Here is a 25,507-nt window from a genome sequence, read left to right as displayed (position 1 = left end):
AAACTCTGCTGCACACTTTTAAGTGCCTTCCTCTCCCCTGTATTGCATAATGACCAAGGTTTATGTCTGGAGCATCTGGTATACTTCTAGGAGGAGGATATTAAGATAGATAGAGCAAAGGAATTGTCATGTTTCATATTAGTGTACTATCCCTTGTCCCATTCCTGCAGCAGCTTTGTGCCTTGAACTGCACTAAGAGCATGGGAGGTCCATGCATAAAATGGATGGAGCATTAGGCTCCTTACCAAGGAGTACACACAAAATAAAAGCAAGAAAGAGAGGGATGCCTACATGATGAAATCTAAGGAGACAACCTGGATCCAATGAACTTGGAACAGAAAACTGAACTAACTGTGACAGTAGTGTATGAAAAGTAAAACAAATTCCAACTACAGAATAGGATCTCAGAGTAATTGCTGAATGATAATGCGATACAGCAGAGGCAGATGCAGTACTTAGAAATCCCACCCCAACTGCTAGGTGTTCCTGGGGGAGAGAACAGTGATAGACTAGGGATTCATTCAAAAATAATGCTGGGAGCTTTACAGTCATGGAAGACTTCAGCTGCATCAGGAGTTCTGCATGCTTACGGAAGTGAGCCAACTCAGCCAAAAGGGCTGCCTCTGTATGTCTCTTCAGAGACAGAATGATACAAACACCAAGGAAGCTGCAACACATGGAACGTATGAAGGAGCCAACATTTTCATTTTCCACAACACAAGAGAACAGAGAAAAGCACTGGACCCTATTAAAATCACAAGACAGAGGGCTTTTTTCCTTACTGCCTTTGGCAAACGTAAAATTCAAAGTCTAGGATACATGGGCCATTGAGACCTTGACACTTCTTGATTCAGAATGACAGGACTATGGTATTTTGTGCTGGAGCTAAAAACTGAAAGCTTAAGAACTGATTTTCTTGATTTTATCATACATTTGACTATCAGTGAAGGCTAGTGCAGACTGCTTTCTCCTCCCTTTATTGTAAGGATTCATTTCCCCTCAAGCAACTGCAGCATTATCCCCATGAACAAATTTATGTATTTTGAGCACCAGTGCTGATGGTTCAAAGGTGTATTAGTTTTGATCTTTAAAATAAGATTAAATTTTAAAAAATCCATGAATTTCCTTTGAGACATTAGCTCCTACAAAACACCAGAAGCATGATGGAGGGGAACGACTGTAGAAAGACAGTGAGGCAATTTATAAGATGAAGTGTCAACCTCAGAAACACCACACATTTTAAAACTTCTGAAGTTTAATAATTTTATCATAGCACCTTCTGGATTTTTTTAAGTTACACATTAAAACAGAACTCTCAAATACTGATTAAAAGAAACGTAGAAATCCTTTACCAAACAAACATTCCACTGATTACTGCATCTCATATAAACAGAATTTAAAACAAACAAACAAAAAAAACACCAAAAAGCCCCCCAGCCAAACAGCTGTGGTTGAAATGAAATGAATATTTACTATATTTCAGAACAGCTGCTTACTGGAGGACACAGTAGAGCTCATAGACCTTGACATTTCTTCACATGCCAGAGATGACCTCACATCACATGAGTATGTGCAGGCTGGCTCTGAGGGCAAAGCCAAGCATCAAGTCTGTCTTTTTATTTTATTTTTCCCTACAGCTAACTCAAAGCTCCCACTGTATTTGGATTGGGGTCCTGATTCCAGACCCACTGAAATTAATGTGACTCTTTCCATGACTTCAAATGGCTTTGACTCAGACCCTGGTATGTGCAAGGTATGCAGGATCAGGCTGTTGGGAGGAAAAGGTCATCCAGAAATATGCAGATTAGAAGCATTAACACACACCAACCACACACTCAAGAACGATAAAGGATCAGACAGTATTCATGAATCAGGTGAGAAACCTTCAGAAGATATAATTTCATTGTTTCCCAGTACAAAATTGTTTATAAAAAGGGTGGATGATCAGGAGGTAACCCACTCTCAGTGTGGATTCCAGTCACTTAGTTATCACTGTTGGGTTCACACTTGTACTGGTGGCACTGTCTCCCAGTATCCCCATTGGTCAGCTGTATCAACACAGTATGTGAGAGTTAAAAACAAACATGATCTTTGCAGTGTGAGAAAAGAACATAAGGTAGGAAGAGCAAAAAGGAAGAGATGTAACTCTTACAAAAATAAAAAATATCTAATATGATTAATTAAAAAGACCACCAGGTTAGTTACAAGAGAAGTAACCACTGGGGGATTAGGAGATGAAAAGGAAAGCATTCCCCACATACTCCAACCCAGATTTGCAGTGTCAATCCCATTTTCCTGTTGTACACCACTGCAGCTCCATCTCACCCAGACAACAAGAATGCGAGGAAGACTTCTCTTTAAATGGACTCTGAAATCCCAACCAGTTTTCTGCACAAGATATGGCTTTGAAGTAAGGCCCCCTTTTTGTACCTCTCAATAGCAGAGGGACAGGGAGGGAACTATTATCATGGAGGAGATCGGGAACAGAGAGGTGAGCTCAATAAGGCACTTTCTCCAAAGACATTGGCATAAGAGGACTTGAGGAACTGGACATAGTTTTGCATGCTGCGGTTGGTGCTTTCAGACTGCTCCAGGCGATCCTTTAAATCCTGTAGACGGCTTTGGTATCGGTGCTCTGACTGCATGAAGAAGACACAAAACACAGGGCTGAAGGCTAGAGATTTTTCATTCTAGTCATGCTAGCCTTAACTCTTATCATTCTCTGGGATTTTTATGAACAATATGGCACTGCAACACACACCACTTAACACTAAAAGTCTATCACTCATTTCACTCAGTCCCAACCCCACACATCAACTTGTATATAAATGCTCAAGATAACACAGCCAATCAGAATAGGAACTTAACATTCTGATTAACTAATGGTTGAAAACAAAATGGAACCACTCTCTAGGAAGAAACTCAGGAGGTTATCACCTGCTGTAGGTCAGCCCTCTTCCAATCCCAGGGCTAAAGTAAACAGGGAAAGAAAACGGGAGACCAAATGTAAAATATCCCCTTCAACGAGAACAAAATCATTCCCCTAGCAGAGGAACACTCCTCAGCCCCTCTCTTGTACATCCAAAGGTGATGAAAGGGAGGAAAAGAACTCCCCCCTAAATGTAGCAATACCTGCACTGTCTGGACCCCTTCCGTTCTCCAGGTTTTTGATGTAGTGTTTGTCTGAATAGTATGGTGGGTCTGATTCTCCTCTCACCCAGTGTAAATTAGGAGTAGCTCCATTCAAACTGTTAGTATAAGTGACGAGAATCAGGCCCCATGTATGTGACTTAGATTGTAAGCCTCTTGGGGCAAAAACTACATCTTCCTCCACACTTTATACTTCACCAAGCACACTAGTGTGTTTCACCATCACAGCAGACACAGATACACTGCAACAAAGTTACTGTACAATTTCTTCAGCACACTGATGGGACATAGGATTACAGACTCTTACTGCTGCATCGAGGCTGCTAGTTTATCAACAACATCCCCTCCAAAACACTCACATCTTCTTTGCTCCGACGCAGCTGGTTTAGTTCTGTTTTCATCCGGCTCAGCTGGGTCTCCAACTCCAACATCTTGGACTGGGCTGTCCGCTCTCTAGATGCTGCTCGGTCCCTCGTTTGTTCCACCTACAAGTAGGAACAAGGCAATGAATTTTTTGCTTTGGCAAGAGTGTTGTCCATACAAAATGCTTTGCTTCTGCTATGGTAATAACTTCCTCCCCGTTCGCCCTAGAGGAGGGCTGGACATATTTTTGTATGATTCTGGCAAAGACAAGGAGCATCTGAGTCTAGCATTTTTCCTTCCATTTTTGTGTGCCTACTGGAGACAAAGTACCAACTTCATTTTTTTGCTTCTGTTTCCTACAGATAATGCAGCAAGAGGAAGCAAAATTAGAAGGTTGGTGATGGAATGTAGAGGTATCCCCTTCCATCAGCTGGTAACCTGCTCTCCTGTAGTTTGAGGGTTCCACTGTATTTGATCATTTTCTTACTCTGACAAGGAGTTACTAACCTGTCTTTTGGCATCTTCAATGGCCATCTCCAGCTGCCGAGCCAAGGAGCTACACTCACGGGTTTTCTCCTCCAATCGCAGCTGGGATTGATGGATAGACTCCTCCCTTTTAGCTATGACCTGAAGGAACTCTATGTTCTGTGCACCCGTCGACTCTAGTTTCCTGGGTTGAGACAGCAAGACAAATAATTTTATTAATCATTAAATACAATTTGGCTCAATATGCCTCTCCCTCAGGTCACTGGTTGGTCAGGGGACAGATCAATCTTCAACTTCCCCTCTAAAGTCAGGACCTCCGAGCCAAGCAGAGTTTCACACTTCACTTCTAACACCAAATAATTTCAAGATGGGGGGCATACTGAGAATACTCATTGACCTGTCCTCACCACAGCATCACCAATGAAAGAGTGTAGAAACACTGAGAGATACAGGAAATTTAGGACTGCCATACTGATCAGACCAGTAGCCTATCTAATGCAATATCCTGTCTCTGACGGTGGTCAGTACCAGATGCTTAGAGGAAGATGTAAGAAACTCTACAGTGGACAGTTATGGATTGCCCTTTCTCACTGATTTCAGTGGAGCTCCTCCAAGAGCCAATGGTGTGGGACCAGGCCCTTTGTTCTTGTTGATTTTTCTAGTGTGCCTGCAGAGGACTTCAGAGTGCCTCACACAGAAGAAAATTTCTCTTCTTAAGATTACTTAGCACAAAATACCAGACTGAAGACTCAGGGTGGGCACAGACTCGGAATAAGAGCCAACCTGAACCTTCTTTGATTACATAAACAAGTAAATCTAATTTTTCCTATGCTCATGTCTCTGGCACTTCCATATTTCAGCAGGGACCAGGAATAACACAGAAAAGGACAGTCACAGAGAATTTCCAACCTGGCCAGAACAAGCAAGTACTTGAAAGCTCATGAGGGGAAAAAAAAGAGATGGGGGAAGAAGTAGTCCTTCTGAGATGTTTTCCTGACTAAAAAAGTTATTCTCTCTACAGAAGCATTCCAAACTTATGTAGGCCAGACTACCTAACTTTCTGATTTAATTCTACAAAGGCTCTTAAATGCATAAAGGCTCAGGGAGATGGGAAAGGTACACAAGCAAGCCAGCAGCTGCCTTAGTGCCTTGAAAAAGGAACAAGGAGGGTCAGGAGCGGAGGAGAGAAAAAGTCAGGCAAGGAGAGCAGGCCAGTTATATATTCTAACCTCTCCAGCTCCTCTAGCTTCAAGATCAGCTGCTTGTTCTCCTCCTGGGCAGATTGATACTTCTCTCTTGTCATTTCCATTTTGTCTCCCTGGAACTCAATCTAAAATGACAGAAAACAGACCTTACGTAGGAGGTCAATACAAAGGCAAGACCAGCCACCTCAAATGGGTGCTGTTCTTGGGGAGGAGGAAACCCACAGCTATAACACCTTAATTCACAATTCTGGAAAGCCCTGGAGAGGGAAATGGAGGCAACAGTACGTGAAACAGCAAAAAGCCACATGTCAGATTTGTGTAGTTCCTCCAGGTAATGTTTAGACCCATCATTAAATAGAATTTTTCCACACCACATACGAGTGGTCAGTGCCATAAGAACTTGACAGTAGAGCAGCCACCTGCAAGCATAGTGAAGCATACAGATTAGACGAAGCTTGTGCGTGGTAACAGGGCCAGGAAGAATTCAGAGCCTGAAATACTGAGAAAGCTAATGATTTGCATGAGATCATCAAAGCAAAGTGCGTAGGCCACAGAATCATTCAAGGCCCCTGTTGGCATGGCATCAGGAAGGCAGGGGAAGAAAATAAAAGCAGAGCAACATTTGTGAGCGGATGGTCATGAGAGAGAGGCAGCCAATAAGCTGATCAGGGTGACAGAAATGAACGAGACACCATGCATTTTGGGTTCTGCAGCTCTTCAAGACCCAGTAAGACTCTGCAACTAAGCAGTTTGAAAGAAAGCCTTGAAATAGCAAGGAAAGCCATCAGCTAAGTTACTATTCTCCCTAAACAAAGACATGCCACACATCTTTATTTTGCAGTGCAGATGTTTTAATCATTTCAAAAAGAGACGAGTACAGAGGCAAAGACTGAACTTCCTGCAACTAGAAACTCATCTTGGTCCCCGGCTTGCAGACAGTGCAGCTGTGGGTCCTTTCTGCCAGTCCCTTACCCGCTGACGAAGATCTGTAATCATGGCAGAAAGGTCCATGTTCTTTTTTTCATAACTCTGCAGCTGATCCTGACATTCTGCTAGCTTTGTTTCCGTGATCTTCAGGATCTCGGGCAGCTTTTCTAGTTCAGCAAGCTGTCTCTGGAACTGCTTCCGAGCCTGTGGTGGTGAGAGGAATGGAAGGACAGAGTGGTCAGTTAAAAACAACTAAACATGTGACCCTATTTCAGACATTTCTGAAGAGTCTGGGCTAATAAATTTTTGAGTTGATTGGTGCTATCTGTCCACCAGAGCATCTCTGTTTCCCAGCAATAAGGGCATCTCAGATGCCTGGCAAGCAATGGAACTGCTCATTGTAATGCAGATTCCTTCCTCTATTCCAAGACACATTCACTTAGATTCTCAAATTCCCACAAGGTGCGAATGTCTACAAATCCAGGCTTGAGTTTTATTAATGTATACAGTATTCTTGAGAACAACTGTTCCATGACAACCACTGAAAGACAGGATGCACAATTTAAACTTAATGACCCTGAACAACCCTCCCCACAGTGAAGGGCACCACCTCAAATGGACACTATGTATTTGACAAGGCCCCTCATGGGACATTCTGAAAATTCAATGCACTTGGCAAAACAAACACTAGTTTGCATTTCCATTCTCCCTTGAGCTGAGATGGGGGAAAAAGGCAAACCTGTCTGGAGGACTTCTTTTATCTCCATCAGAGTCCAAGCACATTTGTTTTCGACTATACCAAGAAAGGAGTGCAGCCCTGAGTGGCTGCCATGTACCAATTTAATGGTCCAGGTTTTCTTAAAGGAATAATTACCAACTCAATCTCCTTGTTCATTTCATCTTTTAGTGTCTTATTCTCTTTGTCACAAAGCTCCAGTTTCACAGTCACCTCATCGGCTTCCATTCGGGTTCTCAATACCTGGGCACAGAAAGAATTGGCACATGACTATGTTAGGGTTTTCAATCACAGATTGCTACACACTGGCACAATTACAATTGTTGAGATCCAGTAGCAGGATTCTTGTGAACCTCTGGACAGCAACACCCCAAGTTGTGGAGCTTTTCCACCTTTGTACTTTTTAATAGCCTTCTCACCCTTCTTTGTGCTGTCCTCCAAAGATTTCCCCCTTGGTGCTTTTCCTCCCTACCACCACCACAAAACCCAGATCTCAGCAGGGGCAGCAAAGGAATAGCACTAGCCAAGTGGAAGGGCCGCAGAAGGTATGACTAGGATTAGACATTTTACTTCTGGATTTGCTTCTTAAAAGGGGCTGGGAAAGTGACAATTACCAAGATCAGTTCTAGACAATTTATACACTGAGCAAGATCTTTACACATGGACTCAGCTTCTGCTAACAGAATGGGTGATCAGAGTGTGCAGAGTGAGGCAAGTTTTCTACAGTCCAGAACAAAGCAGGTGGCTGTCTACAGGCTGCCATTTGAACAGAATAATCTATAAAAGCTTTTGCATAAATAGATTTTATTAGAGCCATGAAAACCAGAAAAGTAAGACGACAGAGCATCATCTAATAGCTAGCAAACAGAATTAAGGCATGAGAGAATAAACCACAACAGCAAAGGAAGAAAACAAATTTGTGTGAGGAGGGAAGGAAAAAGGAGGGTTGAATAAAATACCTGAGACTTGTAGGTTTCAATCAGCCCTTCATAGTTCCTCAGAGATGCCTTGAGCTGCTGCACCTCCATCTGAGCTTGGTTCAGCTTCTCCTCCACTGGGACCATGGTAGCCTGAATGGAGAAGACATCTTCTATTCAAGAGGCAGTGCTTGGAGCAGGCTAAGTTGTCCCCATATACATTAAGCTAAGTTAGAGCAGGGGCTGTGAGCTTCACCAATGTATGCCAGCAGAGAACATGGCCTTACATCTGCATGAGAGTTGTTCCATCATGTTCCAAACACTTTTAAATGAGCTGTGTCCACTGGATCAGCGTCATGCTTGGTTTATTTGGACTGAAGCTTTCTTTAAAGGGATAATCAGGTACATTACCTACCATACCATAGATGGTTATGTAAGTGTCTGGAGAGGATGTCAGGCATCTTTCTATTTTGGAGGCTGTGGTTCTCCCTAAAGATATGGTTTTTGTTCCCTGTCCAGCTGTATAGATGACACAATATATCATCCAGGAGACCAGGCAGGTAAGCATATCTCCAATCCCACATACTGAATCAGAGGGTAGAAAAAGCCTATTCTTCCCCTCCCCTAACAAACCTTATATGTTCCTCTCTTCACAAATTTCAGCCTACCTCACCCAAGTCAAAAAATGGAACACAGGACTGAACATACAGTCAATCCAGTTACACTTAAGGTTTCCAACGCAATTTGATCTGACATCAAATGGGATCAAAGGACATAATTTCTCTCTGGACTTACAGGGGTAGCAGCTGCTCACTACAACTTCTCCCTTATACTAACATTTCAGCTACAAAACGCCTAGATATTCAACTGACCTTCAGCCTTTCATTCTCCATTTTGAAAGACGTGCTCTCTGTGGCCTGTCGGTGCAGTTTATCCACCAGAGCATCTCTGTCTTCCCGCATTTTGTCCTCCATGGAGGTCTGCTGCTCCAACAAGTCTGTAATACGGCTGCCATGCAGGAGGTGAAATTAACCATTAAATGACAAAAAAGAAAAAAGTCTCTTGTTCTTTGAAATTCAGCTTCAGGAACAAGACATCCTTTCTTTACTCCCCCTTTTCCCTCCACATCTCATGCATGCACACACTACTGGTTGGCTATACAAACTTCACTCTGGTTTCTTCTGCTGCTCCATTCCCTTTGGGAAAACAGGCACACAGATGTTACCGGGCTGCTGGCATTTCATTGCAGTGGCACTGATACATTATATCCGAGTTGTATAGGCTAATGCAGTCGTACCCATCCTTATTACACAGAAGGGCCACGTAAACCTAAGCACCTCAAGTCTTGTGTGGGCCAAACAGATTCTACGTATTTTAATAAGATTTAAAGTCACCTGTATTGATTTATAATTTTAAGTTCAGCTTGTCTCATATGCATTTAGATAGAAACAACCTACGTACAGTATTGTCTGTTTACAGACTTGTGTACATTAAAATGATGTAAACATGACAACAAAACATGAATGAATTGGCCATTAGTATATTGTTTTGAAGCAGGCTGCAGGCCTTATGAAATGCTCTGGTGGTCCACGTACAGCCCATGAGCCGTAGGTTTGGCACCCCTGCTAATATGATACTTCCCCCTCTTGCTCCTATGCTCAGTTTTCTCTGTGGTAACTGCACTGTGATGATACTGACAATTTTTGCCCCCAGCTCCACAAAAACAGATCAGCCTTAATGAAACTACTTTGCATTTAAATAGTCTCTTTCGTTGTGAGCCATTCTGAGATCCTTCAAAGAAAAGTAAGTATATATATTTTACAGAATAGGCAGCAGGCACAGGGATAAGTGACTTAATCAACAAATCATTGTGGCAGTCAGGAGTAGAAGCCAGACCTCCTGGCTCTCAGACCCTTTCACCACTAGACCATGCTGGCTCTAGCTTTCAACTGAGTACTTATGCTCCAACCTGGAGACTTGAGGAGTCCCTTCTTGAACTAGTATCCCAGCTCCATTCATGCTGGCTCCCCATGCCAGAGCTCTTACCTGTTCAGCATAACAATCTCAAGCTCCAGGTCAGTCTTGTCCTTCACTACTTTGTTGTAGCGGCTCCTCCAGGACTCCAGAGTAGACAGTGCCTCAGTAACATAACTGTCCTGTCCAACATGAGAAAGATGTGGAATGAGAGAGACAAGACTGACAAAAAAAAAAAAAAAATATCACAGGACAACAGTGATGTGAAAAGTGGAACATGCCACGGTAGCAACAAATATCAAACACTCTGGAGATAATACTTCCGCTCAACAGTAGTCCGGTTTGAAAAACAACATTAATTCCTTTTACCACTCCATGTCCTCGCCAAATAACATTTTCAATTGATGCTGTCAGCTCACAGCCACACTGGCAGAGAGAGGAGGGGCTCCTCTTTGAAGACAACAAATGCAGTAGTTAGGAATGCAAAGCATAGCTAAGAACCTGCATTGGTCTTGGACAGAGGAGATAACCCCAAAAGAACACAAATTACTGAAGAGCAGGAAGGGGACAAGTGGTCTAAAATGTCTGAGCTTTTCTGGTTTGTCCTAGTCGCAGCCTTCCTGCTTTTGCTATATCCTCCAATCCCCTTTCCCCAAAGGCAAATCTAGGTGTCTTATTTATTTATAGTCTCTGCTCCAATTGCTTTCCCCAATGATTTCCTCTGCCAAAATAAATTCCCATTTTTTACTCCTACTTTCTTTCCCCTTTGCCACGATGAACATTTTCTTTGTCAACTACCAATTCCATGCATAACTCTGAAAGCAGCTCAATATTGAACCAGCATACATGTACAAAAGCAAAGCGAGGCCCTGCAACCTTTTGTCCATTTTCCTCAGCAGGCTCTAAAGGTAGGAAGGAAGTCTGAAGAAGATCAGATCTGCTAGTTTATCACATGATCTTGTTCAAAGGAAGGAGCAGTGAACAGTGACAGCTGAGAAAAAATAGCTTTGTTTTAAATGTGGTGCAAATGGGCTGAGGCCCCAGTACAAAAATAAATCTCATTAGATAAAGCAGCTCTCCCGCCCTGGGGTTGGTATCAGACATCAAGGATGTGCCCACATACAGACAGAGACTCTAAAGGATTCTCTTTCCCTCCTCCCCAGGACCAACTACCTTTTCTGCTAGCTGTACATTCAGCTGCTCTGCATATTCCTCACTGCGCTCAGCCCGCTCTTTCTGTGCACGTATGGCTTTCTTCAGGGCCTCCTTATCACGCTCCCCCTTCTGCCTCAGCTCTTTTAGCTGTTCCATGATATGTTCCACCTCCGCCTTATGCTGAGCCCCACTGCGCTCCAGATTCTGGAAAGGAAAAAAAAAAACAAACCACACATTCTATGTGAAATGCTTTATCTTCAGTCAAGAGGGTCAACTTATCTCCCAGCAGCCAAGGAGAGAGGCAGACATAAGCCATCTATCAATGTGGTCCATCATGGAGCTAAATAATCTCAGTTCAGTCTGCCATTCCTACTGTAGCTTGGTCCACTTTATTCATGGGATGAGACACAAAATGATCTTGAAAACCATTCTTGCAGTGGAAAAGGTGGGCTGAGATGCCAAACTTCCAGTCTTAAAAGTAGCATGTAGTGTTTCTGTGTGCTGATAAACACAGCTGCCAAATTTCACTCCTGAGGCAGCAACCGGTTCCTCTTAGTGCAATTTATAAGTTATGATAGATCCTTTAACTTTTTCCACTCACAGTGTTAACATATGCTAAGAGAGGTGTCTCATTCTCTTGTCCTAAAACAAGTGAATAAGGGTAATACCTCTTGGGAACCAGTTCAGGAATTATGTCTCAAGAAGACTCAAACAGCAGTCGTTTCCAATATTTCTAGTCTTAATATAGAATCTAAAGGTTATTATTACATCAGAACCAAACAAGGTAAGCTCTGAACTCTTTGCATTTGGCTCAGTGTATTTCAATATAATACCTAGTTTAAGCAAGTGCAATTCTACTGACCACAAAGCTGCACATCCTTACACTAGGCCCAATATTTATTGCTATATGTAAGGACAGATTTTAGCAAGATTATTTTCTTTCCACCGTGTGTGGCATACTTCTGCTCAGCAATGAAGTCATCTTTCCTGAGGCTTTCCAAGGTAGATATAGACCTAGCACCTTTTGTTCTACATAGGAGTTATCTCCTTTCAATTGAAATGTATCTGCCTTGATAATTCATTGTACAGAAGAACATACCTGTATATAGCCTTTTTCTTAAAATTACAGAGATAGTTAACACACAGCTTTCATCAAGATAACCCAAGGCAACTTTCTTCATCTCAGTACCTAAGAACTGTCATACTGATTCAGACTATGGTCCATCTTGACCAGTATCTTGTCTCTGACAGTGGCCAGTACCAGAGCTTCAGGGTGAGCATACAGGACAGAGCGGTTGAGGTGCTCCACCCACCTTCCGCTCCTAGCTTCTCGCGGTCAAGAGGTTTAGGGTCACTAGAAGCATGAGATTGCATCCCTGACCATCTTGGCTAATAACCTATCCTCTGTGAACTTAGCTAATTCTTTTTTTTAAAACCCAGTTATAGTTTTGGCCATTACAACAACCCATGGAAATGAGTTCCACAGGTAAACTGTGCATTTATATAAAAAAGTACTTCCTCTTGTTTGTATTAAACTGGCTGACTATTACTTTAATCAGGTGACCCCTGATTTTTGTATTGTGTGAAAGGATAACACTTCTCTATTCACTTTTCCCATACTATTCATGATTTTATAGATCTCTGTCATATTCCCCCTTTGTTGTCTCTTTTCTAAGATAAACAGCCCTCATTTTTATAGTCTCTCCTCACATGGAAGCCGTTCCAGACCCTTGATCATAGGTATCACCAGTGATACAGTGAAACAAACATTTGTCTTTGCAATCAGATAAAGAGACCCATGGCAGGAGTTTCTTTTTCCCAGATAGCAAGTTAAATAGTTTCCCATCCCTCCTGATATGTGGTTCAGCAGAAACCAATCTCTTTAACATAACTAATTTGAGGGGAAATCTAAAGTAACGAGTAATTACTTGGAGACAATTAACCCTTAAAGTTTATGACTTCGCTTCACACAAGTAAAAAAAGAATTTTAGTTCTCAATCAAAATTACAGAAGAAAATGTACAACAATGGCATAAGTGATGCCAGCTTATGCATTTCGTTATTGGATGGGCATGGCATGGAATAGTCAGTGACTGCCACTCTCTTCTTCAGTGCAATCAGCCGATCAGTTTGAATGGCCTGGTGAATACCGAAAACATACCCGGATCTGAATAGCCAGACGATTATTTTCAGCTTCCTTATTTCGCAGCTGAGCTTGTAAATGACCCCTCACAGCTTCCATGGATTTGGAGAGTTCGCATGCTGTCTTCGCTTGATCCTAAATATGAAACAAATAGGACTAAGTGTCGTTTTCCCAGGCATCGAAGCAGATGGGACATTTCACACCACGCAGCAGTTCAGGCCTCTGCTTCAACACACACCACCAGCTATCACAGGATCTGCCAGAAAGAGCCCTCTCAGAGACTCATTTTCTTAGTCATGGGAGCAGGGAGGCAAGACATGTCAGTCAAATTTGCCCAGTTTAGCTAGAGTGTGTAAGCTCTGAGGGGAGAGCCATGGCTTGCTGGAATCCAGCAGTTTTGTCCAGAGAGTTATGAGAACAAAATGTTTACAGAAAACTACAGTAATTCTAAGCACCCCAAGAACCAGTATTCTGCATTACGGTGCTGATGAATGGTATATTCCCTATTCCATTACCACAAGCCCTGTCCTTCTCCCCCACTCCCTGAAGCACCCTCACGGATCCCTCTCTCCATTCAAGTGTACCAGGATGGGATCCCCCTCTTTCTAAACTGGCATGGAGTCTAGACCCCACAGTCACCCTGGTTGACCAGCCTGCAAGGATTTGTTCTGAGCCAAAATACACTCCACTCTGGCCACTGTTGCCATGTGTCCATCTGCTTCATAGGAACTTGGAACCAGGGGGAGGCAGGGCACATTAGAACCTGAGGCCATGGGCAGCTGATGGTTCCCAGCAAAACGAGATTACCCATCAGGACTTGCTGCAGCAAGGCACCTAACTGAGCTCTGCCTCCAAGCCCTATGAGACCCTCCTGAGCAAAGTGTGCAATAGCAGCTTTGGAAAAACCCTAGGAATAGCCAGTCCTGAGGTGACATCTATCATTTCACATTTGTTGCCTGAAGTATTTGTGATGGATGTTATCAATAAATCAGCAATTCCATGTGGGGATTAGATAGGCATCTGCCAGTTCACACTAGAAAGCAGGACCTGCAATGCCTTAATTCAGAATAGCTGCCTCAAATTCCAGACCCTTGTTACAGTTTTGAAGGTTCATGTGTGTTCAAGGAGAGGTTGTAATAGAAAAGGGAAACTACCTTTTCTGTCTGTATTTGACTGATGAGATCTTCCACCTCCTTCTCTTTCTCCTGTAGCCTCATCTTCAGATTCTGGAAGACAAACACCACCCAGATCCTAAGTGACTTTGTTGCTAGCAGTGGAAAAAAGGGGCTGTTAAAAAAAGGCCAATGTAGCTTTCTCCATCAGGCTAAATGGCACCTCTACAATATATATCACAATTGGTCACCCATGTTTTAAAGAATAAACTGTAAATCTCATTTTTTGCCCCATGTACTGAAAGCATGCTTTTGCTCTTGCATTACCGCTTTCTCTGCATCTGAGTCAGACAGCCTTTTTAGCAGCAACCCCTGCTGTTCCATCAATTTCTGTGCATCTTTCTACAAGAGAATGAAGAAAGAAGAGCTCATTAAGCTTTTTCCAAAACCACCCTCAATGTCCTAATTCCAAGAAAATGTGCCTTCCAATTTAAGATGGACCTGAGAAAAATATCTATCCATGCCAGCACTCAAGCAGCAACTCTCAGATAACATTAAAAGGTGTCAACCCTGCCAGCAATTTCATTTTCAACTCTCTTCCTCTCAGAATTCCCATCCCAGAAACCCTTCCTCACTCCCATCTCCTTTAACCCAGTCAAAGGGGATACTACAATACACAATGGCAAACTAAGATCTTGCAAATGTATCCCACTTTGGGCAAACACAAACCTTTGCTGGTTCCTTTTACTGGAATCATGGGTGGCTGAGGAAGTACTTTGCCACCGACCTGCCTTTGACCAAAGCAGCACGTGTTCAACAAGCTGCAGTAGGAATAGTAATTACACTGAAGTATTATCACTCCAGCAGTTTGCCTAGCACTCTGAGATGTTAACATCTTCACACTAGGATTCAAACTTTATCTGAGCCTTAAAAGGGAGGGGTAAGGTCTACATTACAATTAGGAGAACCAAGGCAGAGGGAGGTGAAGCATTTGTCCATGATCACATAGCATGTCAGTTGCAGAACTGGAATTAGAGTTCAGGAGTTCTGACTCCAAGTTCTGGTCTCAGTCCACTAGCCCATGCTGTCTCCTGTAAATCGGGGAAAGTTAAACATGCAGCACTGCTCACCTCCCGGTTGTGCTGTTCTTTAAGTAGATCCCGGAGTGTCCTATTGGTTTCTTCAAAAGTGCTTAATTTCTGTAGCAGCAACTCTTTTTGCCTTGTCAGCGTATTAACGTCTGAGCTGGTCATGTGTTTCTCCTAAAAAAAGAAAGACATGGTCATATTTCTCTGCAGTTCAGTATCTAGAGTCTGGTATGAGCGATGTGTACAATATAAACACAAAGCATAACAAAACAACTTGAACATCAATGTCACATCCACAAAGGGCAGTGGGATGTTAAGATGCTGGCTGATAAACTCCCATTTGTAAATTCAAAATGACTTCAGATTTAACTTAATCTGGATTTCAGTACCTTCCGTGCCCAAAGGCCTATCAAGCAATTAAAGCACTAGAAACCTCTCCACTTTCCCTTGACAACCCCTGAACCAGTGATTCTGTGACAGCTCTTGGAATAGCAATGTGGCAGTACATCAAATGCTATGGTGGACGATGCCATCACTTACATTTTTGAGTCTCCCAATCGTATCCTTCAGCGCATGAATCTGTTTGGCTGCTGCAGCTCCGTCCATCTCTGCCTCAACTAACTTGGACATCAAACACTCCTTCTCATGCTGCAAGTGCCTCTTCTGCATTCTGCAAGAAGAACACAGCTATCAGAAGAATGGATAGCCAAATGCAATAACCAGGCTGCACTGGTGAGGTCATCCTTAAAGGAAGCATTGTAATTAGGGTTTCTGATTAGAGGTTAACAGATAAAACCTCCCAAACAAAAAGATAAACCATAAATACTAGAAATGTACCACTTTTCAGTCTTGGAAGTGGGTTGTGGTGGGGATCAGCAGACCCTACCAATCCTCCTGTACTTGCTGGAAGCTCATCTATCAAGTGGGGAATATCAGAGGGGGCCAATGTTGGGGTTCTCTCAGAGCAACCTCCCCTACCAAATACTAAACCACAACACCTTTTATCCTGGATATCAACAGTCCTAAGGACCTATATCACCCCAGAAATAAGCCTCCAAAATGGTATCGGCTGAACATGAAGCTGGACATTCTAAAAAACTGGAGAGAACACAGACAACTAGAACTCAGAGAAACCCTTCATAAAGGGCTCAAAGCCCTTCCCAAGCCTTAAAAATTATTCATAAAGCTCTTCTGAAAGATTCAGAGATTTATTCTCCATATAAACTTTAGTGTGATGGGAAGAAGAGGGGAGATGATGACTCACAATCAAATATGAATGTTTTACTATGTCCCCACTTAGTGAAAATGGGTAACAGAATGAGCTAAAACATTACTTGCTTCCAAATAATTGCCTCAGGAAGGCTGAGACGGATTTTTCAACCACCACAATGAGATCCCTAGGCAAAAATGTCACACTGAGGAAAGAGGGTTTCGCTGCACCATTAGGCAGGAAGCAGATATAAGGAAGGAGAATGCCAATTCCGCAGTGCCACTCAGCCCTATACTCCTGGGGCTAACCAGAATTAAATTTGTTAATGTTTTTATAAAGGAGACAAGTGCTCTTTAAACATCACTATAGTACATGTACACACAGGAGTTAAACGGTAAGTTCTTTACAAAGTAAGATCTTTCTCCTCCTTTATGCGCTCAATGTTACGTCGGAGCAAGGTATTCTCATGTTCTGTCTCCACCAGCTCCTGTGTGACTTCATCTAGCTCATCCTTCTGCTCCTCAAGGAGACGCTTTGCCATCTGCTGTTGTTCTTCCCGCTTCTGTGTCTTGGCCTAAGGAGGACACATCTTATTTTTATGTATATAGAGCTTTACACAAGTCAAGGTGCTTTTACGGCATTACAGATGGTTCAGATCCCCCACCACTGAAATGCAGCAACTCGTTAACAGCACACAGCAATGCTCCTCAACAGTTTAGTAGATGAGGGAGGGATGGGAAGGAGCTGATCAACGTAGCCAACAGACCCCCCTGGGGTACCCTTATGGACCCGCAGACCCGTTTGAGAAACGGTGCTACAGATAAATTGCTGAAGATATTTAGGAATGTAGACTGAGACCTTACGCTGGAATTTAACCAAGGCACCAGACCTACTGCCTTTACTCAATATAGAAGAAGGACCTAGTATTCCCCTGTCTAATTAAGGTTAAAACTGGTGACATGGATTATACTTTCATGTTATATCTACAACATTAGCCTGGTTAGATCCTATTTACATTTAAACCACGTTGTAACTGGTTTGGAGGACAACTGTTTGTAATCATAGCATGATAGGACTGGAAGGGATCTCAAGAGATCATCTAGTCCAGTCCCCTGTATCATGGCAGGACCAAGCACTATCTAAACCATCCCTGACAGGTGTTCGTCTAACCTGCCCTTAAAAATATCCAATGATGGAGATTCCACAACCTCCCTGGGCAATTTATTCCAGTGCTTAACCACCCTGACAGTTAGGAAATGTTTTCGAATGTCCAACCTAAACCTCCCTTGCTGCAGTTTAAGCCCATTGTGTCATTAAAACAGTTTGCGATACACCGCCGGTCTAGCCGTTCAGGGCAGGGCCCTCACTTTTGTGTTCTTCCCACTGTACGTCTCAAAAGCCAAGGGACCGACTCAGCCCGGTTGTCCTCAGGTGTGATTATTTGAGTTTAGACATTTGAGTTACCCTATCATGTAACTGACTTTTGTTTTTGGAGCACGGACAGGCTTAAACTACTTATGATGATAACAGTCTACCTAACTCAGAAGTCCTGTTTTTGATTATAGGTTTTTAGATTTTTAATTAAAACCAAACAAAGTTACATAGTAATATAATTGGGATATATTGCCTGCTCTGGGGGAAGCTGAAAGAAAGGAAAATGCCTGTGGTCTGCCCGCACCATCTGGGCCTGTTAGAGGGTTTGGACATCAGATTAAATCTACACTTTAAAATTCTGTATGCAGACTCTCAAGGGACAGCTGTTAAAATATTGACAAGTACTTGAAGGCCATTTAGACTACATGGGATAACATTGCGTCACTGAAGCGCAAGTTCCAGTAGTGAGCCACGAGGAATATATTGTTCAACAAGACAACCCTGAGAGCCTATGGGTCCATGTGGTAAGACAATACTTTTACCTTTAGGGAGGAACATCTTTTAGGTTTAGAACCTTGGTGGGAACAAAACTTTACACATAGAAACTGAGGCAAAGCATCATCTTGTATGACAAAGTCATCCATGTTCCATGATTCATTTTAACATAAGTAAAAAAGACTCTCGTTAATCTGTAGTTGAGATATAGCTAAACTGAATGAAAGCCGAAATCCAACTTGCTAGCAGACAACACAAGTGTAAACACCACATCAGAGTAGCCAAGCCCTTTTCAACTCATTCATACTGGCCCCTAAGAAATGTAACAAATGAGTTGAGCATCCGTTTGCCCTTCATCACTGTACCCCAGTCTTTAGCATCCTCTTGCCAAGTTTCCTCTTTCAGTATCACTTTGCAAGCCCCTCCCTATTACCCTCTGTGAGCCTTTAGTATGGTCTTCTCACCTCATTCTTCAGTGTCCCCACTACATTCATCAGGCTATCTATCTTCTTCTCATATTTGTTCATTTTGCTGTGAATAGCATCCTCCTCGTCTGTAGAGAGGTCACTCAGACGCAGCACCGAGAGCAGTTTTTCTGAATCTGGAGGAGTAATTTCCAAGCGATGGGTTGGTCCCTGGTGGGGATGTAATAGTCATAGCTTTTTTTAAAAGGTACACGCAATGTTGTAATCTGAGCATCTCCAAAACCAATCTAGGATCGAATCACATCTCTGAAAAAATCCTAATGAGGACAAGATAAAATACCCAGGCTATAATCCTCTCTACTTCAACCTGTTTCAGTCAGTTATAAAAGGCTCTTGACGGGGAAAAATAAATACTCCCAAATCCACCAAAACAGCACATGTAGGGATTAGATTGATTGTCTGATTGTCATGAAGGAAGCTGGGAGGGGGCAGCTCATTCAGCCCTGGTGAGAAAAGGGGCACAATACACGCCTTTCTAGAAATCTTATGACAGACAATAGTGGCCTGTAAAGTAAACTGTGCCCCAAGGTAAGGTCTTTTAGAGAGGGAAATAGAAAAGGAATAAACGAAGGGGGATTTCTCCAGCCTTGCAGTATCAGGGTGGGAGTGGGAAAGAGGAAAAAGTGACAGATAGCTGTAGACGAAACAGCCACATGATGAATCCCTCATTCAGAATCTATTTGTACAAATAAGTTTCAAAAAGCCAGAGATAAATATTGGATGTTTAAAATGACTGCCAGGTGGTAGTGGTCACCTTAACTACAGTCTAGCACCCTCCAATCCCACAGTAAGATAAAAATCTAGTGATCATCTCTTAGTCCAACCCATCCAATTAAAAAGCAAGTCAGCCATACCTCCCACTTGTAGGCAGACTCCCGGATGGATGTTTTGCCTGGGGGCATCCAGGGGACCCTGGTTTTCACCCGAACGCTTCGGCGCACATTCACAGTATCCCCTTTCATTTTCTGTTTGTGTTTCGGCTGAAGGAGAGAGAAAAACAAAATAAACCTCATAAGACTTTTAAAAAATCATTTAAACCTTTAATGCTGTAAAAGTTAAATGTCAGGACGTCATTCTTACAATAGTACCACAGACTGCTTCACATGGTATATCAGAGAGGAGAGTCAGCAGCTGGAGGAACAAGGCAAAGCCAAGCACAAGAAAAACTTATTGCATAAATAGGAGAGCATATAGCCAAAATGAAAGCATTCTTGCTATTTGTCAGACAGGGCCTTTATGACATCACTTGTAGCTCTGCCTCTTGTGATGCAACGAAGGCCTTGGTTACCCTGTGAAAATAGATCTAGCTAGTGTTAAAGCAGGTCTGTCCTTTTTTACATTTTGAGGAGGAGTTTGCTTGCTTGCAAAATTTTACATCAGGACTTGAGTGACAACCTATTTTCATTTCTTTTTTTGGTTTATTTAATGTCTTAGTTTATAAAGCACCAATATTACAAACAGTACCTGGAATGCTAGACATAACAAACATGAAATAAATCAAACTGGGCCCAGTGACAACATTTAAATCAAGAGGACTGGGACAAAAAGCATTCCAAGGATCAAGAGCATAAGAAAATAAGGCCAGGACCTTAAACCAAACCTTAAAGACAACCACAGAAGGACATCAGATATCACAGGAATTAAGGGGAAACAGAGGTCCCTCAACCAAGAATCTCCTGTTCTTAAGCCCAATTCCAATTAAACCTCAGACGAGAGAGCCTTGGGTGGCCTAAGGGGAAGTATGCTAGTTGCTGAGTACCATTCACCCAGATTATTATAATTTTACATATAGTCGTAATAGCTTGAGTTGGCCTACTGAGAAAGCCCAACTCAGAGAGAATGACAGAAGGGAGGTCAAGGTTAGAGAGAAAAAGGTCTTTCTGGGCAAGAGAGGAGACACACAAAAGCACTGCCACAACATCTATTTCTGTGCAGGAAGAGCAAAGTAGGTGGATCCTCCCTATCCCCCAAACCTGACTCTCAAACAGTAGCCATGATGTATTAATGAGGGGTTGGGGTGTGGGGGGGGATTGATCTATTAAGATCCTAGAATCACTTTGCCTGCTTTGTGATTAACAGGTATTCTCACTCCTATATGGGCTGATCTTAAGCTTCCTTATCTAAATGAAAATGCAGACGCTTTTGCACAATTCTGAGGCTTGATCAGAAAGTCAGGTGGTCCAAAAGCAAAGGAGGCATATAGCTGAGTATCATCAGGCATACCCCATTAAAATATTCACTAGTGGCAACATACACAGTTAACAACTGAGAGGGGGGCAAAGTAACACTGTTGCAGACTCTTAAAGAACAATAAGCTAGCACTCACCACCTTTTGGGTCTTCCATTTCAAGAATGACCTCGACTTCGGAAGAGGATTTCACCCGCTCCAACTAGTAATTGAAACCTAGCCACCATTACCAGCTAATCAATTATATCTAAGGCTACTTGCTAGATCCTCTCGGCCAATGCTCAATAGAAGATAGTCCAGACTGATAAAAGCTGTCTGTGCACCAGCAGATGACTTCAATCCAGAGTCTTTTTAAATCTAATATTTCACTTAACCTGATCCAGGTGGAATTTGAGATGTCCAGCTACCATCTTCCCAACAACCCTTCCTCCAGACAAAGGGATGATCAGAGAATGGGCAGTAGTTTGACAAGATGTTAACCCAGAAAAAAATATGTTAAGTTGGGGCAGGACTTCTATACACTTTATACACAAGCAGGATACTGCCCTAAGTTAAAATGTCTTAGGTGTCTAAAAAGCAACTGTATAATACAGTATGGTTTTCCTCAGCAAAAAAAGGGTGTTAGGAAAGTCTAGCTGCTCGAGCAAAGGAATGTGTTTTACTCCTGGTTCCGTCATGACTGACTGTATGATTCTGGACAACCCACTTATCTGTGTCTCAGTTTGCCCATCTGTAAAATGGCTAGTGTACTTCCACATCTCATGGCAGAGGGAGAGGTAGCTCGAAACTTAACTAAATGTTTGTAAAATGCTTTAAAGACCATTGGATAGAGGCCCTAAAGAAGTACAAATGGTAACCCAACTATACATGTAAATATAAAACTAAATCACGTATTTTACCCATATGAGAGACAGTTTCAATTTCTAAAGATTACTTAAAAGTATTGCTGAAAATTCACATTGAAATGAATGCAGTTAAGAAGTCAATCAGTCTTATTTCTCTAACCTACTATCTATTTATTCAGATCTCAAGTGGTAGAAACAGACCTTGAACATTCAGTGGTGCTTCTAGGACCCTTCACTTTTCTGGTTTGTAGCCCTTACAAACACCCAACTACACACTCCTACCTGGCTTTTTGCAGGTGTTGTTTTCTGACCCTTTTTTATATGGACATGGACAGGGGTGTTTTCATCCACATGAACGTGCAAAGGGGGAGATGAGGAACGGTTCTTCATGGTTCTTCTCCGACAAACGGGAAAGGGTAATACAATGAAAGGAAACCTGTGAATAAGGAAACTGGAAATAATAAAATTTCCCTATGCTCCAGTCAAACTGGACAACTGCCTCTAGCCACCTGTCCCCAGACAGCTACAATTGCTGAGATGGGTCAAGCTATTTAGGCCACAGTTTGAGCTTCCTTTCAGTAGCACCTGCCGTTTTAGATCACATGCAGCTTCGGTGTAAGATCTGGAGTAACTCCATAAGCTTCTATTTACACCATGGCTGAATCTGGCCCTTCATTTTTGTTTGGACAAGGGATGGTACAGACAATGTAAAGACAGCGTTGTATTGGTAGAGGGTGTCTGTAAGAGTCACCAGAGTTCAAGGTCTTAGAGTATGCCAAGGGCTCTGATTAGCAACACCATCTGATTTTGAGCAGAAATTTTACAACAGGGCCATTACTTTGACTAGCAAACTAAAGAATTTGGGAAAACTACAAGGAATCCATCAGAGGTGCCATACGAGCCTTATCCTGCAAACATTCTTGTGCTTAATTTTAAGCATTCTGAATAGTCCCCTTGATTTCCATGAAACTACTCACAGTTCTTAAAGTTAAACATGTGTAAGTGCTTGCAGGACTGGGGCCTATATTTGTCTCTGCAGGTTATTTCTCATAAATGATGCATGTATTTTATTTCCACATTAATTATCCGCCTAACATGCAATAGCAAGGTATGAAAACAAATTCAAAGTAATCAATGCACAGTTTAAGTGTAAAAGTTTCCTTCTTATAAAAGAAAAGTAGCACCACTAACCTGAGTACAGCAAAAAAGAGAGTTACATCATTCCAATCCCAGTTACTTACAGTTAGCATAAGATCATCAGTTTCTTGTGACACTTTTCTCTGTGCTGAGATTGCAGTTCTCTCGTTTTTGATGGAGGGGGGACACCTGATGGCAGAAATACAAAATAGATTACTAATAGGAAAGGATGCTAGTTTCCTTAAGGTTCCCATTCCTTGAGTAGAAAGGTAACATCCTGACTCAAACTTGTTAAATACCTAAAAAACACTCTATAAAAGAGTGTGCCTTAGTGTTCTTTGCACAAAAAATGTTAAAACAAAAAGATTAAAATAAGTACTTTGATTTTCAGGTATGATACACACATTATGCTAGATAATTAATTTTAAGGTGCATCATGTGTAAGACACCTGATTTTGCAGGGTGGATTGGCCATAGAAGAGAAAGTTTTTATTCTTTCTGACCAGTGGTTTAGGACCAGTGCTTACCAGATGTTCCTAATCCTGAAAACAATATGCACTCTCTTTTTCCAAAATGTTTCTAGCCCTGGCATGTCACAAACTATTAGATCTTCAAGTCAGATCATTCTGATCATCATCTTGCAACTCCTGCCCTTGGAGTCTGATAATTTTAGCTACTGCTGTCTCAGGAACTGCTACAAACCAATACTTCCTACTGTCTAAATACTCATAACAACAGCTTTTCAAATGGTATAAAACAGTTTCATATAAGCAAAATAACCATTGCAACTAGCAAAAGACAAAATGCATCGCACTATTGACCCCCTATGCTCATTATTGCAATTTGGTGGGAAAGAGCAGCAAGAAGTAAGGACTACATGGATAAATGGCAGGAAGAAGAAGAATAAATTAACAAAGGTTCTTATAGGTCTGTGGAAATAGGATAGTTTTTCTTAATAGATGATGTTTATTGTGGGTTAAGATAATTTGGAAGCAACACAAATGAAACCAGAAAAAGACACTCATATTACAAAATAAGAGAGTGTCTACACAGGGAGACACAACAATATTAATATCGCGGTATAGGTACAATTATACCGTTATAGTTCTGCCAATAAATTTTCCCATGCTGATGAACTCTACAAATAGTTTTAGCAACAGTTCAGTATAATTGACATTATAAAATCTTGCAGCATAAATGTGGTAATATCCAAAGCTATTAGCCAAACGTCAAGCAGAGTCCAAATGCTCAGTGATCATCGAAGGTAAATTAATATTGGTAAGATTTCCATCATCATTCTGAAGAGACTGAGATTTTTCAGTCTCATTAAAATGATTAAGTTTGCAGAGTGAAAGTGTCAGTTGAAGAGTAAAGAAAACAACATACCAGAACAGTTTTAGCAAAAATATTTTATAGAGACAGGGGGAAAAAATCCTTCCAGCCTCGGAAGATATGTATTTAGAAACTGAGACAGAGTTTGCTGAAGTGAGAGAATTTCTCCAGCTTCTTGTTAGATAAGTGATTGTAAATACAGCTGGTTTGTTTGGTTATCTCAGTCTTGATAAGTAACTAAACCCTATTAATGGGCAGAAAACCTACATCAACTACAGTGTAAAAGAATGAGGGAATTCAAATCTGAACCTTGAAATACTAAGAGCAATATTAATATTCTCATTAGAGCCAGCACATTCATTTTAGAAGAATAAAGGAGCTTTCCTTGTCCAACAGCAATCACTATTACTAACTCTTGTTACTTTACCTCACAGAATTTCTTTCCTAAAACCCCAGCTTCTGGAGTCATGTTATTTCATAAGAATCTCTTTTTCACAAGTAAGTTTATCTTGCCCGCATGGTTGCGGAGAAAAGCTTGAAAATAATGAACCCTAAAGGCTCAAAAAAAAAAAAAAAAATAAGACAGCAACGCTGAAGCCTGAAAAAATATTGTAAAGGCTTCCTGACTGTTAAAGCCAATCTCCTGATTTCGGAGCGGGGCGGGGAGTGACACATGTCTGGACTGCCTGGGGAACTTCACAAAGCGAGTCCTTAGGGGGCGGATGGACGAAGTCACAAGGCAAAGGGCACGTCCCAGACACCACAGAAACCCACCCCTGAGAGGCAGACGTGACAGAGCAGCAGCAGCCCGCGGGGTGTGATCCGCTGCAGCGCATGGGCTGTGGGGACCCCCGTGCCCCTGGCCAGTCCACGCTACCCCGGGAGGCTCGGGGACCCGAGATCCTACTTCAGCCAGCGTCGTCCCCCCCGGCTCCCCAGCCCCCCTCACCATGCGGGGCCGAGCCGGGTTCGGAGCCGCCGCCTCAGGATCTCCTCGAAATTGGCGGCGAGGCGGCGGTAGCTGTTGCTGCCATGGAGAGCCCTGGGCCGGGGCGAGGGGGGACGGGGCAGGGGGCGGCAGCAGCAAGGGCAGGACAAGCAGCAGCAGCAGCGGGACCCGCCGCCGAACTTCCGGGTCCGCTTCTGGGACGCTGCCCGCAGCTCCCCCATTGGGCGATTCAAACCC

The 25,507-nt window shown here is 42.4% G+C and overlaps 1 protein-coding gene across 4 annotated transcripts; it reads right to left on the bottom strand.

The window, feature by feature from the left end:
* Nucleotides 1-1,235: 1,235 nt before the first annotated feature.
* Nucleotides 1,236-25,491, bottom strand: ODF2 (outer dense fiber of sperm tails 2; the record flags this gene model as incomplete). Of its 4 annotated transcripts, XM_084650383.1 has the most annotated exons (21): nucleotides 1,236-2,639; nucleotides 3,510-3,635; nucleotides 4,021-4,183; nucleotides 5,229-5,329; nucleotides 6,177-6,335; nucleotides 7,006-7,110; nucleotides 7,827-7,937; nucleotides 8,657-8,792; nucleotides 9,831-9,940; nucleotides 10,932-11,117; nucleotides 13,074-13,190; nucleotides 14,210-14,281; nucleotides 14,495-14,569; nucleotides 15,298-15,429; nucleotides 15,796-15,925; nucleotides 16,873-17,039; nucleotides 18,799-18,969; nucleotides 19,674-19,799; nucleotides 22,135-22,288; nucleotides 23,094-23,178; nucleotides 25,271-25,299. In XM_084650383.1, 19 exons carry the CDS (start codon nucleotides 22,240-22,242, stop codon nucleotides 2,466-2,468), a joined length of 2,469 nt encoding a protein of 822 aa, XP_084506509.1. In that variant the 3' UTR covers nucleotides 1,236-2,465. The 4 variants fall into 4 exon arrangements, with proteins under 4 accessions (XP_084506509.1, XP_084506507.1, XP_084506508.1 ...); XM_084650381.1 differs by lacking the exon at nucleotides 22,135-22,288 and having other exon boundaries at nucleotides 25,271-25,491; XM_084650382.1 differs by lacking the exons at nucleotides 22,135-22,288; nucleotides 25,271-25,299 and adding an exon at nucleotides 25,096-25,213.
* Nucleotides 25,492-25,507: the final 16 nt, after the last annotated feature.

The sequence above is a fragment of the Lepidochelys olivacea genome (assembly GCF_965140295.1).
Source record: "Lepidochelys olivacea isolate rLepOli2 genome assembly, chromosome: 16".
Taxonomy (NCBI): domain Eukaryota; kingdom Metazoa; phylum Chordata; order Testudines; family Cheloniidae; genus Lepidochelys; species Lepidochelys olivacea.
Note: the sequence above shows the minus strand (reverse complement) of the source record. Positions and strands in the feature narration are given on the sequence as shown.